General features: G+C 64.5%; 2 protein-coding genes across 3 annotated transcripts in view; one reads left to right on the top strand and one right to left on the bottom strand.

Moving 5' to 3' along the window:
* The window catches only part of CORO7 (coronin 7), a 35,696-nt gene that overhangs the window by 2,944 nt on the left and 16,637 nt on the right, over positions 1-16,115 (bottom strand). The window contains exons 10-14 of the mRNA XM_017808929.1: positions 1,570-1,624; positions 1,154-1,211; positions 912-1,057; positions 374-469; positions 80-298 (exon numbers count right to left, since the gene is read on the bottom strand). Of these exons, the coding sequence (XP_017664418.1) occupies positions 80-298; positions 374-469; positions 912-1,057; positions 1,154-1,211; positions 1,570-1,624 (574 nt within the window). The remainder of the gene's footprint in view (positions 1-79; positions 299-373; positions 470-911; positions 1,058-1,153; positions 1,212-1,569; positions 1,625-16,115) is intronic.
* On the top strand, positions 3,782-11,008 carry VASN (vasorin). Of its 2 annotated transcripts, XM_017808931.1 has the most exons (3): positions 3,782-3,864; positions 8,371-10,403; positions 10,454-11,008. In XM_017808931.1, exon 2 carries the CDS (start codon positions 8,381-8,383, stop codon positions 10,388-10,390), a length of 2,010 nt encoding a protein of 669 aa, XP_017664420.1. In that variant the 5' UTR covers positions 3,782-3,864; positions 8,371-8,380; the 3' UTR covers positions 10,391-10,403; positions 10,454-11,008. The 2 variants fall into 2 exon arrangements, with proteins under 2 accessions (XP_017664420.1, XP_017664419.1); XM_017808930.1 differs by having other exon boundaries at positions 8,371-11,008.

The following is a 16,115-nucleotide window of genomic DNA, read 5'->3' as shown; positions in this document are numbered from 1 at the left end:
CCTTTCCCTGCTGTATAAAGGCGGCAGGGACCCCCACCCCCTCAGCATCCAAAGCACAATCCCAGCACCCCATGCTCACGCTCCGGTCGGCGTCGGTGTGGCTGATGTCGGTGTGGCCGATGTTGGTGTGGCCGATGTCGATGTCGGTGTGGCCGATGTCGATGTTGGTGTGGCCGATGTTGGTGTGGCCAATGTCGGTGTCAGTGTGGCCAGCATTGGTGTGGTGGGTGAAGGCGATGACAGGGGAGGTGAAGGTCTCTGTGGATCTCCGTGCAGGGTGCAGGCTCACCCTCCCCACCTGCACCAGGCACAGTGGTGGGCATGGGGCAGTGGCAATGCCACCAGCAAGGACACACCCCTGGGTGACACTGACCTGCTGGTTGTCGCCTGCCCACCAGGCTTGGGCATTGGTGGCTGGCAGGGTCCCAGTGCAGTCAGGGAACAGATCCTCATGGAAGTCTTGGACAGACTGTGGGAGAAGGGATGGGGCAAGGTGGGTGTTCCTGAAGTCCCACAGCCTCCATCCTCCTGCAACTGGGGCAGTCCTGGACACTCCCAGACACCTCCAGCACCCAGACTCCACTACCCAGCACCCAAATTTCATCCACTTTAAGCACCCAGCACCTATTGCACAACAGCACCCAGCAGGTGGCACCCAGCTATCAGCATCCACTCTCCAGCACCCCAGTTCTACATGCAGCACCCGGCTTCCCAAATCCAGCACGCAGCAAACTCACACTCTGTGACCCACTGCCAGCTCCCAGGTTTGACCTCCTCTTCTGCTCTCCCCAGGCTGGGGATTGGGGTCCCAGTGCACCCGGGTGCCTTTTGTCACCTGGTGCTGGCGAGGTGTCACCCATGAGATGAAACCAGGCATCCACGATGCAGTGCCACCAGCAGCCCCCCCTCACCTTGCGTGGCACCACGTAGCTGACAGGGACGAGGGCGGTGTCGGTGAGCTGCAGGACACGGAGCACCTCGCAGGCCATGACGTCCAGGGCCCGGCGTGGCACGGCCGCCAGGCCCCGCGTGCTGCCCTCTGTCCGGCACTGGGTCACTGTGGGGAGGGGGGATGGACATGAGGTGGGCAGTGCAGGCAGGGGTGAGCCCCCCAGGGCTACTGCGACCCTGGTGTGAAGTGGGACCTGCTTACCCTGGGTGAGCGCTGGCTGCGTGGGGGTCACCTCAAAGCAGTACAGGAGGTTTTCTCCCTGGAAGAGAGGTGGAGTGGACAGGGAATGAGTGAGGCTGCAGGAAGCACCCCACCGCACCCACATGCACCTTCCTGTACCCCCCTGCACCCACATGCACCTTGCTGCAATCCCTGCACCCCACTGCACCTTCCTACAACCGCATGCACCTCCATATGCTCCCCCTGCACCCTTCTGTGCCCTCCTGTAACCGCTGCACCCACATGCACCTTGCTGCATCTCCTGCACCCCTCTGCAGCCTCCTGCACCCCCCTGCAACCCCTGCATGCTTCTACACCCCACTGCACCCACATGCACCTCACTACACTCCCCTGCATCTTCCTGTACCCCCCTGCACCCCGCTGCTGTGGGACCTCACCTTCCCTGCCAACACCAGCAGCCCCGTGTCGGCGTCATACAGTGGGATGGTCACCCTGCAAGGGAAAGGGATGCTGAGCTGGGGGTGCTGAGCTGAGGGCACCCCTCAGTGCAGCACCCCGAAGGCCGTGGTGCTGGATCCTGCTTCCCTGGCTGGTGCGCACCCAAACCTGCACTGGGGCAGTGCAGGGCAGGATCGGATCCTGTCAGGGGTTGGAGGGCAGTGGTGGTGCTGGGGGGTGCCCTCAGGGTGCTGGACTGGTCCCCAGCTTACAGCTGGACCCACACTGTCCCACCCTGGGGTGACACATTGGCAGCAGGATGGCACTGCCAGCTGCTCCCAGCCCCAGATGCTCGGTGCCTGCTGCGAAGCCGTGCCCAACTGCGGGGCATCCTGCTCCCAGCCCTGCTCCCAGCACCCAGACATTGCACCCGGCCTCACTTAGGAAAACCACTAGCACCTGCAGGGGAGCCCCAGGGCCGGCCGGGCTGGCTTGGCCAGTTTTGGGTGGGCGCGTGGCACACCCTGGCACCTGCGGTGTTGACCAGCCCCGGGAGTGCCCTGAGGCTGGGCTGTGCCCGCTGGAGCGTGTCCCTGCTCCCTGTCCTGCACCCTGTCCCAGCCCGCAGCTCGGGGCTGCTGCACGGCTGGGGGGGACCACGGCTGGGGGGATGCCCGTGACTGAGGGTCTGGTGGTCAGGACATGCTCTGTGGCCAGAGGGGACCATGGCTGGGGGGGTGCTTGGTGGCAGAAGGGGACCAGAGGGGTCTGTGACAAGGAATACTCAGTGGCCTGAGGGGACAGTGGTGACAAAAGCACGGAGTCACCTCTGTGCCTTCCCGCGTCAGGGGTTGATGAGGGAGAGCCGCAGGCAGAGACTGAAGGGACAATCTATTACCTTCGTTTGACATTTCTGTGGCTGTGCCAAGGGCAGAGAGGTGTTCCATGCCATCCCATGCCATGAAGGATAGGTGTGGCTGGTATGGCACTGTCCTGCCCCAGGGCTGTTGACAAACCCAGGCAAACACTGATGGGATGCCTGTGGCAGGCACCGGGGTCCCCTGCCCTGCTGCCACCACTGTCAGCAGCACTGTCACCACCACAGGGGCACAGCGTTGGGACAAGAGCACCCTGGGTGCCTGGTTGTCCCAGCCCAGCCTGTGCCATCCTCACCATGTCTTGTCCTGCAGCACTGGGCACAGCTTTGCTGCCACCAGGGCACAGGGACAGCCCTGTGAGGGCCACCCACTGCCTCCCATCCCCCAGAAGACAGTTGCAGGGGCTCTGTGGATGCCAGGGGCATGGAGGGACCAGGATCCCAGGGCACTGGGTCCCATGGGTGCCAGGGACCCTGATTACCCTGGCCACACTGGATATGGGGGTGCCAAGGACACTCAGCCCTTGGTGTTACAAGTGGTGCCAGGGGTCCTGTGGGTGCTGGGGATATGAGGGAGATGCCTTCACCTGCACCTACCCCCTATACCTGTGTGTCTACACACCAGGGGTGCTGGGGGTCCCTGGGACCCCATCCCCAGGGATGCTGGAGGTCCTGGGGCTGGGGACATGGAAGGTTTGCAGGGTCTGGGAGCTGCCAGAATCCTGGGTATTCTCTTGGTCCTGGGTATTCTTGTGACTCTGGAGGTCCAGGAGATCTCATCGAGTCCCTGTGGATCCTGGGGGTTCCTGTGACTCTGGAGAGCCCTGGGGTCCCTATGACTCTGGGAAGCCCTGAAGTCCTGTGACTCCGGGAGCTCCTGGGATCCCGAGGTCCCTGTGAGTCTGGAATGTCCTGGGGGGTCTCAGAAATTCCTGTGACTTTGGGGAGTCCTGTGATCCCAGAGGTCCCATGGAGTGCCCAGGGGTCCCTGTGACTCTGGAGTCGCAGATGCCCTGGGTGTCCCAGGGGTCACTGTTACTCTGAGATCCCAGAGATCCGGGGGGTCCCTGTGACTCGGGGGTCCCGGGGGTCCCGGGGGTCGCTGTGACTCTGCGATCCCAGAGATCCGGGGGGTCCCTGTGACTCGGGGGTCCCGGGGGTCCCGGGGGTCCCCGCGGTCCCGCCCCAGTCGGGCCCCAGGTGCGCGGGGGGCGGGGCCTCCGTGCCCGCTGTGCCCCGCCCCCCGCCGTTCTCTCAGCCAATGGGCGACCGGTGGGAGGGCAGGCCCCGCCCTCGCGGTTTAAAAGCCGCTCCCCGCGCTCGGCACCGCCACTGCTCGCCCGGTCGCTGATCCGCCCGCGCCATGGACTGACCGGCCTCCCCGACGGCCCCGCACGGCCCCGCACCGCCCGCCACGGTGAGTCCCGCGGCCGCGGCACCGCCCGACCCTCCACACAGCCACCGGGGCTCGTGCGGCGGCCGCCCACGGGCGAGAGGGGGCTCTGCCGGCTACCGAGGGGCTTAGGGGACGGCGGGGCCCGAGGGGCCCTGGGCCGGGCGGCACCCGGGGTGGGCTGGGCACCCACGGTGACAGGGTGTCACCCGGGCCTCGGCCGCAGGCAGGACACCCAGGGCCGGCGACTCCTCCGGGCCTCGGATGGGGGTTGGTGTGTTCTGCTCCCTGCGAGGCCTCGGCTGAGCCAGGGGCATCCGGCTGGCTCCCACCAGGGCTGGTGGTGGAAGGGCCTCGGCCAGGCTGGGGGATGGCACTGTGGTGGGCTGGGATGAGGGTGCAGGCAGGGCCCCTGATCTCCCGTGCCTGTCCTGCCATGGGATGTGCTGGAGTCCGGTCCAGGCACCTCGGCCTGGTGCTGAGGGTAAGGGGAGAGATGTGTCTGGGGCTAACATGGAGCACAGCTCCATCCAGCATGACTGGGTGGCAGTGACCCACCCTGCCAGAAGAGGTCCAGGACCCCCACAGGACTGGCACGGTCCTGGGCCCATCCTGTGGTCACCCTGTCCTGGCAGACTTGGCAGCAGGGCTCTCCTGTTGGGATCAGGCAGAGGTGGGAGCTGCTGACAGCCATGTCCACCACCACCACCCTCCTCAGCAGAGGGCTCGGCTGGGGTGGGGTTTGGCTGCCCTTGCCCTGCCTGTCCTCGGGGGTCAGTGTCCTGGGTCGCTGACCTGCCACGGGGCCAAGCAGGTCCCAAGGCGCTGCTAGTGAGGGTTTCTCCCTGGCTGGCGCAGAGGGATGGGTGCCAGCAGGGCCACCAGCCAGCCTGGCTGCCGGGGATACCCCACCGCTCTTCCTGCCGCCAGCTCCCTGCATGCCTTGTCGTCACCCAGGGTGCAATTGGAGGGTGCTGGCCCCTGTCACCCTCTTTGGATGTGACTTTGGGGCACCATGGGGGTAAATGTTCCTTTCCACACCTGGCTCCCTCCCAGGCTGGCAGTTGCCACAGGAGCCAATGTATCTCAGCAGAGATGCTCCAGTTCCAAGACTCCTCTTCCCAACCAAAACCCCCCAGTCATGTCACCGCCACACACCCACTGTTGTAAACACACCCTGTTCCGACAGGTCCTGCTGGGACCGGGGCGGCCAGGCTGCCCTGACCCAGCGGTGCCGCTGCCCACACGGCACTGGGCAGTGCCGCCGTCAGGGATGACACTAATTACTGTTTTCCCCTGCACCACGCCAAGGCCAGCCGGCCTCGCCGGGTGGCCCTGACGCAAGTGCTGCCTGCCCGGCTGGCTCTGCCGGCGGGACACGGCACGAGGAAGCGCTCGGGGACAGCCGCGGCCACCCCAGTCACTCCAGAGGAATCTGCCCGTGCCGCCCGGGCCACGCGTGGCACCATCACCAGCCTCCTCCCACCCTCCGCCGGCGTTCCGGCTCCTCCCGAGGCGGTTTGGCTGCTCGTGAAGCGGCTCTGCTGGTTTTTCTCCTTGCCAGCACCTGAGACGGGGAGCACGGCCGGGTCAAAGGGGCAGGAGCGGGATGGAGGGGCTGGCGAGTGCTCCCGGGAATGCAATAACCAGGCCTGCATTCCTGCGGGGCTGCTGCGGAAACTTTAATTAAATAGGGAGGGGAGCGGGAGGAGGTGGGAGCTGAGGCGGCGCAGGGTGGGTTGAAAGGGAGGAGGATTAAGGGCTTAATCCTGCATCCCCCCAGCTGGCTCTCGGGAGGGGGCACGTGCTGACATCAGCTTGCTTTGGGGGGTGTAAGGGAGGGGAGCAGCTCTGCATCCTGCCCGGCAAAGGCACCATGTCCCTCCCTGCGGTGACAGGGATGGAGTTCAGGGCCCAGCTGTGAGCAGGGCCCCTGTCCTTCCTGCTCTGGTGCCACCAGCCAAGGTGGCAACCCACCGACCAGCAACAACGCTGGCTTTGTTTGGCCTTGGGGCCTTGCTTGCCGGTGCGGAAAGGGACATCCTGGCTCTGCCTGGTTCCCTGAGGTCCCCAAGCAGTGGGGAAGGGCAGGAACCCCCAGGAGAGTTCCTCCAGCCTGTCCTGCACAGGTGTCACCCTGTGGGGTGGGGAGAGCATCGTCCTTGTTGTTAAAACGTGTGGTGGATGCAAAGTGGGACAGCAGTGGGACTGCCCAGCCTGGGGGGCTGCAGGCAGGAAGGGGGGATGCTGCACTCCCAACCCCAGCAGGCTGGCAGGGAAAGGCTGAGCCGGGACTGGGGGAATCTGAGCCCAGATCCTCCCCACAGCCGGAAAATATGAATAATACGGCAAATATCTGCGGTGCAGGCGCGGGGGAGCCCAGCCAAGGCAGCAGCAGGCCGCTGGCAGGGCGGCCCCAACACCTCCAGCAGAACCGGGGCCTCCTCTCCACCCTTGGGGACCCTGCCAGGACCTGGGGAGGCCGTTTCCCTGTCCTTCGTTTCTGGGGGTGACCTGGGCTGGGTTAACCTCTCGCTGCTTTGAAATAGCATCGGGCCGTGGTGGAGGCGGCGTGTGCCAGCGGAGCGGGCGATGCCGAGGGGGCGGCGGTGGAGGCGTGCGGAGCAGCCGTGCCAGCCTGCCCGGCGCTCGTGGCCGGGCACGGATGCACGGCTGTGGCCGGGCTGGGCGAACCTGCCTGGAGCGGGGAGCCTGGCAGGCGGGGAGGAAATGCCAGCGTAATTAAAGGGACGAAAGAGACTTGGAGTCAGCAGCTGGTTGCAGCGCGGGACACGTCAGCGAAACCTGACCCTGGCATTGCAAAACCAGGCCCGGCCTCGCCAGCATCCCGCAGGCCTGGCCCTGCTCCGGGGCTGTCCATCCGGGCGGCCTGGCACGGTGGTGGCACTGCTGGCATGCCAGCACCTCATGCCATGGGCTCACTTGCCAGCCAGCACGCTCCAGCTGCTGGAGCCATCTCGAGGAGTGCCAGGTCTGCCCCCAGCCTCAAAAAACACTTCACAAGGTCTCCATGATGTGGTTTTGGTTCTACTCCGTCCTTGTGGTCCTTGTGTTGCACACTGGCTGTGATGTGGAGGTGTGGGGGGACCCAGCGGCAGCGAGAGGACTGAGCTGGGGGTGCCGGGGAGGGGATGCTGTGACGGTGACCCCCTGGGTGACAGTGACCCCCTGGATGCAGCACAGCTCCTCCCCAGCATCAGGGGCTGACGGCACAGGTCATGTCAGGGCAGGGCCAGTCAAGCCAAGTGACTCAGGCAGTTGTGGTGACCCTGCCCAGCCGTCGGTGCACCCCACCCTCGGGTGCACCCCACCCTGTGGGGGGCCGGCTTGGGAAGAGGTGAGGACAGAGCCAGTCACCGTGTTAACCCTGGCTGACACCCCAGCAGGGGGACAAGGGGACACAGCACGGGTCCAGACCCTGCTGGCACAGGATGTGGTGTCCCTGCAGCGCCGACGGGCCGGGGCAGGCGGCACGTGCTGCTGTGTGACCCGGCAGCCCCCCGCACATGGAGAGGGCCCCTTCTGAGCTGCAGGGGGGGGCGTTTGCCTGGAGCTCTGACAGCTCTGAGCAGGGAGGAGGTAGGCCACGGCTGGGGAAGGGTTCGCCTCTTCCCTGCCTGGGGACCCCCCTCTACAACCTCTCTTTACCCCTGATGGGGTGGCAGGAGACAGTGGGGCCCTGGCCCAGCCTCGTATCATTAAAAGGGCTAAAAGATGGGGCTGAGAGAGGAACCAGCTCCGTGTGGCACAGGAGAGCGGCTGCAAGATTGGCCGGGGCATCCATGGGGGGCTGGGGCAGGGGTGGTTATAGCCTTGCTCACTCCAGAGCATCTTCCCCTCCATCCCTGCTGTCCCGAATCCCCAAGGGACAAGGACACAGCCCATGGTGCTGTGCTGAGTCCCTGGAGTGCAGCAGGGAGGGGAACAGCAAGGTGACCTGTGGGGCCAGGGGCTGGGTGGGGGTGGGTATGAGCCCCTGGACTCTGTGGGGACACAAGTGGCTTGTCTCCAGGAGGGATTGCTGCCACTGGTGATCCAGGCAGGAGCAGCCCCTGTGGATGCAGCTGCTGGGATGGCACAAGCAAAGAGTTAAGCTGAGCTCAGTGCAGGGAAGGCCGGCCAGGCTCCCACCCCTTCCCCCACCCCTTCCCGGTGCTCTGATTCTCCACATCCCCCGTGTTTGATTTGCACCCTGCTGAGCAGTGGGGGTGGTTGGGGCCCTTGTGTGTACTGGGGGGGGAGGAAATCTTGGTGTGCCACTGGAGACAGTCCAAATACCAGTGGGATGTGTCTCATGGTAGAGCCTGGGGTGCACAATGGTACCATGTCCCTAAATCCTGGAGGTCTGGGGAGGGGGAAGAGCATGGAGCCGGGGTGGGCAGCCCACATGCTGCTTCACTCTCACCAGCTCTGTCCCAGGGATTCAGAGGTGACCCACAGCCCTGCCAGCCCTGGATACCCCACAGCAGGGCCCAGCTCCTAACCCTGGCTTCATTTCTCTCTCCACAGAGCTGACACCATGAACCAGCTGATCCTTTGCACGCTGTTCCTCTTGGCCCGTGGGGAGCTGGCCAGGGCTTGTCCCGCGGGATGCCAGTGCCAAGACCCCAAGACCATCCTGTGTGCGGCCAGGCGGGGCCAGACGGTGCCCCAGGGGCTGCCCTCCAACACCCTCTCCCTCTACGTCTTTGAGAACGGCATCACAACGCTCAGTGAGGACAGCTTTGCAGGCCTGCCCGCCCTCCAGCTCCTGGACCTGTCACAAAACAAGATCACCAGCATCCAGAAAAACATCTTCCAGCCTCTGACAGAGCTTGTCAACTTGGACCTGTCCTCCAACCAGCTGCAGGAGATAACCAATGAGACCTTCCACGGGCTGCGCCTGCTGGAACGGCTCTACCTGCAGAGGAACAGGATCCAGCATATCCACGCTGCTGCCTTTGACACGCTGGAGAATCTGCTGGAGCTGAAGCTTCAGAACAACCAGCTCAGGGCTGTGCCCCCCCTTGACCTGCCCAACCTCCTGCTGTTGGACATCAGCTGGAACAAGATCCCCACCATTGCACCAGGGGCCTTCCATGCTGTCAACATCGAGTCCCTGAAGATTGCAGGGCTGGGCCTGACGAGCTTAAACGAGGAGCTCTTCCAGGTCCAGAACAACCTTCACGAGCTGGATGTCTCTGACAACCTGCTGGAGCGCGTCCCGGCGGTGCTGCGGCGGCTGGGCAGCCTCACCAGGCTCAGCCTGGCCGGCAATGCCCGAATCTCCCAGCTGCCGGCCGACAACTTCCAGAGCCTTCACAACCTCCAGGAGCTGGACATCAGCAACCTCAACATCAACACCATCCCTCGAGATTTCTCCAGCTTCTTCCCCAGGCTGCGGGCTGTGACGGCCGCCGGCAACCCCTTCAACTGCATCTGCCAGATGAGCTGGCTGGTGCAGTGGGTGAACGCCAGCGGTGTGGTGCTGCGGCGCCCCGAGGAGACGCGCTGCCACTTCCCCCCAAAAAACTCTGGCAAGCTCCTCCACCACCTACAGTACTCTGACTTTGGCTGCCCTACCACCACCCCCACGCCCACCACCCCCCGCACCACCACGCTGCCGCCACCCGCACTGCTGCCCACCACCCACCGCCCACCCCCGCCCGCCAGCACCGCTGCGCCCACTCCGGGGGCCAGGGACCCCCAGGGCAGCTCCACACCAGTGCCCTTCAGCGGCACCCCGTCCCCCACCAGCTCCCCGCCGCCCATCTGTCCCCCTCGCACGTGTCTGAATGGCGGCACCTGCCACCTGGGTGCACAGAACCTCCTGCAGTGCCTGTGCCCCGCGGGCTTTGCCGGCGTGTACTGTGAGGTGGAGGTGAGGGGGACGACGCCCGCCCCGGGCACACCGGCCCCACCGCCTGGCCGGCGGATCAGCATCGCACAGGTGGGCAGCACCTCTCTCAAGGTGGACCTGCACAACTACGTCCAGTCCAAGGCACAGCTGAAGGGCATCCGCCTGAGCTACCGGAACCTCTCGGGGCCGGACAAGCGGCCGGTGATGCTGCGTTTGCCGGCTTCGCTCTCCGAGTACACGGTGCGGGCGCTGAAACCCAACTGCACCTACCGTGTCTGCATCGGGGCGCTGGGGGAGGTCCCCAAGGAGGAGCACTGTGCCGAAGCACAGACCCTGCCCCTCAGCCTGCAGCAGCATTCCCCTGTCACCCAGAGCCAGGACCCCAACCTCGCCCTGATCCTCGTCCCTGTGGTGGCCGCTGCGCTGCTGCTGGTGGTGGTGGTCACGGCCGCCATGTACTACCGCCGGCACCACCAGGCCAAGGCGCGTGCCGGCGCCGGGGTGGACGCCAGCCCGCTGGAGCTGGAAGGGGTTAAAGCCTGCCTGGAAAATGGGGACTTGAGCAGCCATGGCTGCAAGGTGCCGGAGGCGGCAATGCTTTCTGGTGGCTCCGAGTGCGAGGTGCCGCTCATGCAGTCGCACTACCCCAGCAACAACAACACCCCGGGGCTCAAACCCTCCTACTTCTGAGCCCTGGACACAGGAGGGCTGAGCTCCAGAAGCAGCACCTGGGCATGTCCCTCTGGGATACAGATCGCCAAGGAGCTGACTGAATTGAGGCAGAAAACCCACAACGTGCAATTTCCGCGAGGCTGCCTCGCTTCGGGAGGAGACACGAATTTTACTGCTCGGTGCCTTGATTCCTGTGACTCTGCGTAGAACATGGGTAGTGGAAGAAAGGAGGGTTTTAATTTGGGGGCTGGGAGGGGGGCTCCTTTTTAGCTACTGCTAAAGAGAAAGCTGCCGTGACTCGGCTGAGGGCTGCCCACGTGCTGGTAACAAGGGTCCTTTAGCAGAGCACAGCCTGTGACTCTCGACTCCCTGGAAGCTGATGTGAGCAATATGGCCCGGCCGAGGTGCTGGGACCCTCGGGACCCCCTGGGCCAAAGGAAGTGCCAAGCAGGCAAACCGGGAATTGAAGCTTTAAGAACTCAGAGAGAATATTTATACACCGTTATTTCCCATTTCTTCTGGGAAAACTTGGTTTTTTTTAGTACAGGTTTGTGTACATCTCTTTTGTAAGACAGACCAGAAGGGTGTCTTTTTGTAAAAAAAAAAAAACCCTAAAATAATTAAAATAACAACAACAAAAAGTTCTGTGCCGCCCTGAGCACCCTGGCAGGGGTGTGGGCAGGGGTGTGGGCAGCGTGGTGTGTCCCCTGTGGAGGACCGGGAAGGTTGGAAAGGTCAGCTGCGTCCTCTCATTGTTGTTGGCAAGCACTGGGATGAGTCAGGGCCATGGGGGGGGAAGTCTTCCCGACTCTGGGCGCTGCCCTCCACCGTGGGCGCTGAGGAGGGGTTCCCAAAACAGAGGCCACGGGGTTCAAATCGGCCCCTGCCCTCTGCATCATCCAGCCTTACTTCATCCCTTCCCGCCTGCCAGATGGCTCTGGGGCCAGCTGCGGGACAAACAGCCCAGCCCAATCTCCTGACGTCACCCCCAGCAGCACTGGGACCCTCAGAGCACCCGTGACAAGTGTCAGCCTGCAGGGCCCCCCCACCCCGGGGGTGCAGCCAGAGCCCCCACTGCCCGGCCCCGGGAACAGCCGGTTTCATGCGCTGGCCCTGGCGGGGAGGGCTGGGAGCCGGCACTCGGCAGGTTCCCGCTGCCAAGTGGTTTCTGCTCCAACTCTCTGGTTTTAATCGTTTTCCAATCCTTTATCTTTCGGGCTGGAATTTTCCAGGTTGAGGCCCTGCCCGCCGAGGTATGTTTGATTTGGAGAGAAGGAGCACAGTGCGGGGCTGACGCCGAGGGTCACCGCCGTGCCGCACCGCGCCGGCCGCTCCGCCACAGGACACGGCCCTGACCCCGCCGGCCCCCTGGTCCTGCTCACCCGGGGCAGGGAGAGGCTCTGGATGCAATTAGGGGCGCGGGGTGGCGGCGGGGGCCGTCTGGCACAGCCCCCCCGGCTCCCAGGTGGGCTTCCGGCAGGGCTGGCTCCCATTAGGGCCGGCGCAGCGGCAGGAGGGGCCCCTCGCCAGCGCGGGCGGCTCGCTGCGATGGCCACGCTCGCCCACTCAAAGGGCCCATTGTGGTCCTCTCCCCACAGATTTTTCAAATTAACATCCCAAATTCCTCCCAAAATTGCTGCTGTGTAAATATTTTCACTGCGAGCTTTGTATATTTTCCAGCCTCGCGAGGAGGAGAGAAGAAAAGTCCCTGGCGGAGCCACGGCCTCATGCCGGGTGCCCCCGGCCGGCCGCCGCCACGGCCCCCCGAGCCTGGCCCAGCCCCGGCGTGTGCCCACACCAGCACTGTCTGCAGGGCTCTCCAGCCCCTCCTGGCCCCTCGCTTCCCCCCTCCTTTGCCTTCGTGACGTGCCCTTCTAACAAAGCTCATTTCCCCACTTGCAATCAGCTGGAGGTTTGCAGGGACCCCCCCCACATGCCAAGTTTGCAGGGGACCCTCATTACGCCTCAGCAAGTCCCACCATTCCATGGAGGTTTCCAGCAGCTCCAAAGTGATGGGATCTACAGTGAAAATGCCAGCACAGCAGGAGCCAAGTGGGGGCTCTGCTTTGGCAGGTGCAGCACCACCGGGGTGCCCCAAGCCAAAGGTTTCAGGGTGCCAGCCGGGGGGCTGGAGCAGCACAAGGGGGGCAGCGGGGCTCAGCCTTGGCACAGAGGTGATGGGGACACTGTGGCCTGGGCAGGGCTTGGTCCCTACCCAACACCCATGTCTGCACCCGGGCAGCCCTGCAGGAGAGCAGCATTGCCCAAAATGGGACTGTCCAGCCCCTGTGGCTTCCTGAATCCCAGCACAAAATTCCCCCTGGCCACTGCCAGTCCCGTCGCATGCCAAGAGCGGCTCCGAGCGGCACATTGTGCGGCGCTGCTAATTCCTCCAAGCTGAATCAGCGCTGGGAAGGATTGCAAAACCCCCTGAAATGGACCCAAAAACAATCCCTCTCAGTAAGCAGTTCAGCAGGGCTGGTAACAGAGGGCCCTGGCCAGAGCCACCGGCAGGATGGGGGGGCCTGCTGGGAAGCCACGATGGGAGGAGCCTCCAGCTTCACTGGGGCAAATCCTGCCTGCATCCCAGCATGGAGGGTTCCAGTCTCCCAAAAAAACACCCCTGGCCCCATGGAAACCAAATCCAGGTCCCCTTGGTCCCCCAGGTCCCTGTGGCCAGAGCAGAGCCTTGAGGGGCCATGTTGCCTTGGTGCCATGGGTCCCCATGCCCACTCCCCAGGGTGAAGAGAGGTGTGTGCCCATCCCACAGCCCCCAGTGCTGCCAGGAAGAGTTTTGGGGGGGGCAAAAATCCTGCTGCCTTCCTGGAAAGCTGGGGAGGCCAGGGAGCACCCACTGGCCACAGAGGCTGTGACCCATCTGGGAGTGATTTCGGCGCTGCCATCCCATCGCAGCTCCATCCACAGCACTGGGCTATTTTTACCCAGTGGAATTATAGGACAGGCGACGAAGGGCGGGGTGGCTGCCCCTGCCTTAACCTCTTTGTGTATCTGCCCAGCAGCCTCGTGGGGATGAGTCCCACTGGGGTGGCACCTGGAGGGTTGGGGTGGCCTCTCCCCCTCCTCGTGTGTGAGGTTTGCAGCCAGGTGGGGGCAGGAGAAGCCCCTTCCCCATGGATGGCAAGCAGCCACCAGCCCAGGCACCTATGGGATCTGCCCAGGGACTGGGTCAGGGTTGGGGACAGGGATGGACCTGTCTGGCTCAGGGCTCTGCCTGCTGGGGTGGGAGAGACCCCCAAAGCACCCACCACAAACCAAAAGGGCTGCTAAGCCCCAGGAAACAGCAATGCAAGGGGTACTGGGGCCAGGTGGGATGAGAGCAGGACTGGCCATGGAGGTCCCATTACAGTGGGTGCCTGGGAAGAGGTGGCAAGGTGACAGTGGGGACATGTGCCTCAGTTAGGCCATGTGCTCTGGTGCACAAAAGAGCTGGAGCTGAGAGATGCCGGGGCTACAAGCCTGACCCCAGGACCTGGCTCAGCCACAGGCTTTGGCTGGGACAGGGGCAGTGGGTGGGCACTGGGGGCTGAGCACCCCTGGGCAGCATCCCCAGGGAGCTGCCTGGGCCCCTCCATGTCCTTCTTCAGCTCTGGGTGGGACAAAAAAACCCCCAAATCTCTCTGCAAACATCCTGCTGTGCTGGCACCCTGCTGTGGGCAGATCTCAATTCCGGCACTTCCTAGTTCTGTTGGACTTTGCACTGTGAAGAGCAGTGAGGGTCTGGCTGTCCCCATGCCTCCCCATCACCATCCTGCCCCACGGGGATATGCCCAGTGTCAGCACACACCACTGGGACATGGCTCCCTGGGACCTCTGCTGACCCAGGCATCTCATCCCTATTGATCCAGCCACAGCCCCAAGCCGGCTGCGGCACCCCCAGCCTCCCTGGGGACATTTTCAGGACACCAAAAGATGCAGCGACACAAGGGAGCCGCTGTTCTCCTGCCACCACCGTGGTGACAGCACCGTCCCGGGGCAGTGCTGCGCTGGCCGCTGGGCGTGCGGCACTGGGGTCTGGTCGGTGACCCCGAGTCGGAGCCGGTAACCCAACCCTGCCGGTGCTGGTTACAATTTAGGGCAACAATAACCTATTGAGGCCCCTTCCTGGCTCCTGCCCTGCTGCTCCTTGATCTAATTAAAGGGGGCCGGGAGAGAGACAAAACCTGAGCCGAAGGAATGGCAGGTACCCGGAGGCGGCACATTGAGGACCACGGCGCGGGGAGGGGCCAGGGCCACCCACACCTTCTGCCTCCCGCCTTCTCAGGGGTCTGGGCATTGGCCCTGGCACTGTCGGGGTGCTTTGAAAATGAGGTTTGTGCGGTTGGAAACAACTCACCTGCTCAGGATTTGGGATGGGAACCCCCAAGGCACATGCTGATGTGGGGGTGCATGGGGCCAGTGCCCCCCCCTCTCAGCCCTCTTCCCCCATGGATGCTGGGCAGCGTGCAGCCACCCTGTAGGCTGTGGGCATTGGGGTGTATGCGCTAGAGTCACCCCCACCTTGGGGCACGCCATGGCCCTGCCTTGGGGTGCCACAGGGACATGTGGTGCCGGCGCGGTGGGCGCAGTGGGGACGCAGAGGGGACGCAGAGGGGACGCAGAGGGGACGCGGTAGGGACTCGGTGGGATGCGGGCTCCCCTTCCTGCCGGCCTGGCGTCAATAATGAATGGTATGAGTTTCCTGCCCGCCCACTGATTGCTTCCTCAAAGAGCCTCAACGAGCTGCTGCCGCTGCACCCAGCCCCCCGTGCCTCGCTCACGGCACGGCCGGCACTGAGGGACCTGCCTCCGTGCCCCACGCCGGGCACCCAGCGCCACGGCTACTCTGCCATCTCCGGGGGGCTCAGTTCCTCTAGCACTGAGCCTGACTCGAGCAGTGCTTCCAGGGGTACCTGGTGACCCCCAAAACCTGCCACCCCCTGCCCCAGCCACAGCTCCAGGGCTCCCGAGTGTCGAGCCCTTGCTCAGGACGGCTCAGCCCGAGGGAGAGCGCAGCCCCCGCTCGGCACCTCCGCCGGGAGCCAGCCCAAATCCCCCTCCACCATTTGTCATCTCCGCCAGATTTACAGGCGGGAGCGGTTGGGGCTGGAAGCGCGGCGGCCCCGGCGCGGCTGCTTAAAGCAAGCACCTCCCCAGCACGGGAGGGTCCCCCCCGACCCCGCCACCCCCAGCCCCTCTCGTGTGGCCCCACACGCAGCCGCAGGCCGGCAGGGCCCCGGCGTGACGCGCAGGCAGCGCCCGCCAGCCGCATTCCTGGGCCGATAAACCCGGCAGCCAAAATAGCTGCAGCCCGCGCTGAGCCGGCCGAGCGCAGCCGCGGCCCCGCGCCGGCAGCACATCGAGCCGGGCTGGCTCACCCCGGCCCAGCGAGAAGGAGTCGGGGTAATTCCCACTGGATTCTCCGCCAAGAGCAATGATGGACCCCAAAGCCGCTGTGTGCCCCGGCCTCCCTTGGCAGTGTTCGCTCTGGAACTAATGATGGAGGTCACCGAGGCTGCACCGCACGGCTGCCTTTGCCGATTGCGCTGGCGGAGCTGGGGAGGGCTGGGAGCTGCTCCCCGGGGAGCTCGCAGGAGGAGCTCGCTCGGCTTGCTCCCACCATGCTGGCATCTTCCCACTGTGCCCACAGCTGATCCTCTCCCCTCCTGTCTGTCCCGGGTGCTGCCAGCACCAGCCCAGAGCTGACACCTCGGCGCAGCGGATGCCGGTGGGGCAGCCAAGCACC

This window comes from Lepidothrix coronata, unplaced genomic scaffold, assembly GCF_001604755.1.
Source record: "Lepidothrix coronata isolate B3197 unplaced genomic scaffold, Lepidothrix_coronata-1.0 Scaffold24, whole genome shotgun sequence".
In the NCBI taxonomy this organism is placed as follows: Eukaryota; Metazoa; Chordata; class Aves; order Passeriformes; family Pipridae; genus Lepidothrix; species Lepidothrix coronata.
This window is presented reverse-complemented; position numbering and strand designations above follow the sequence as displayed.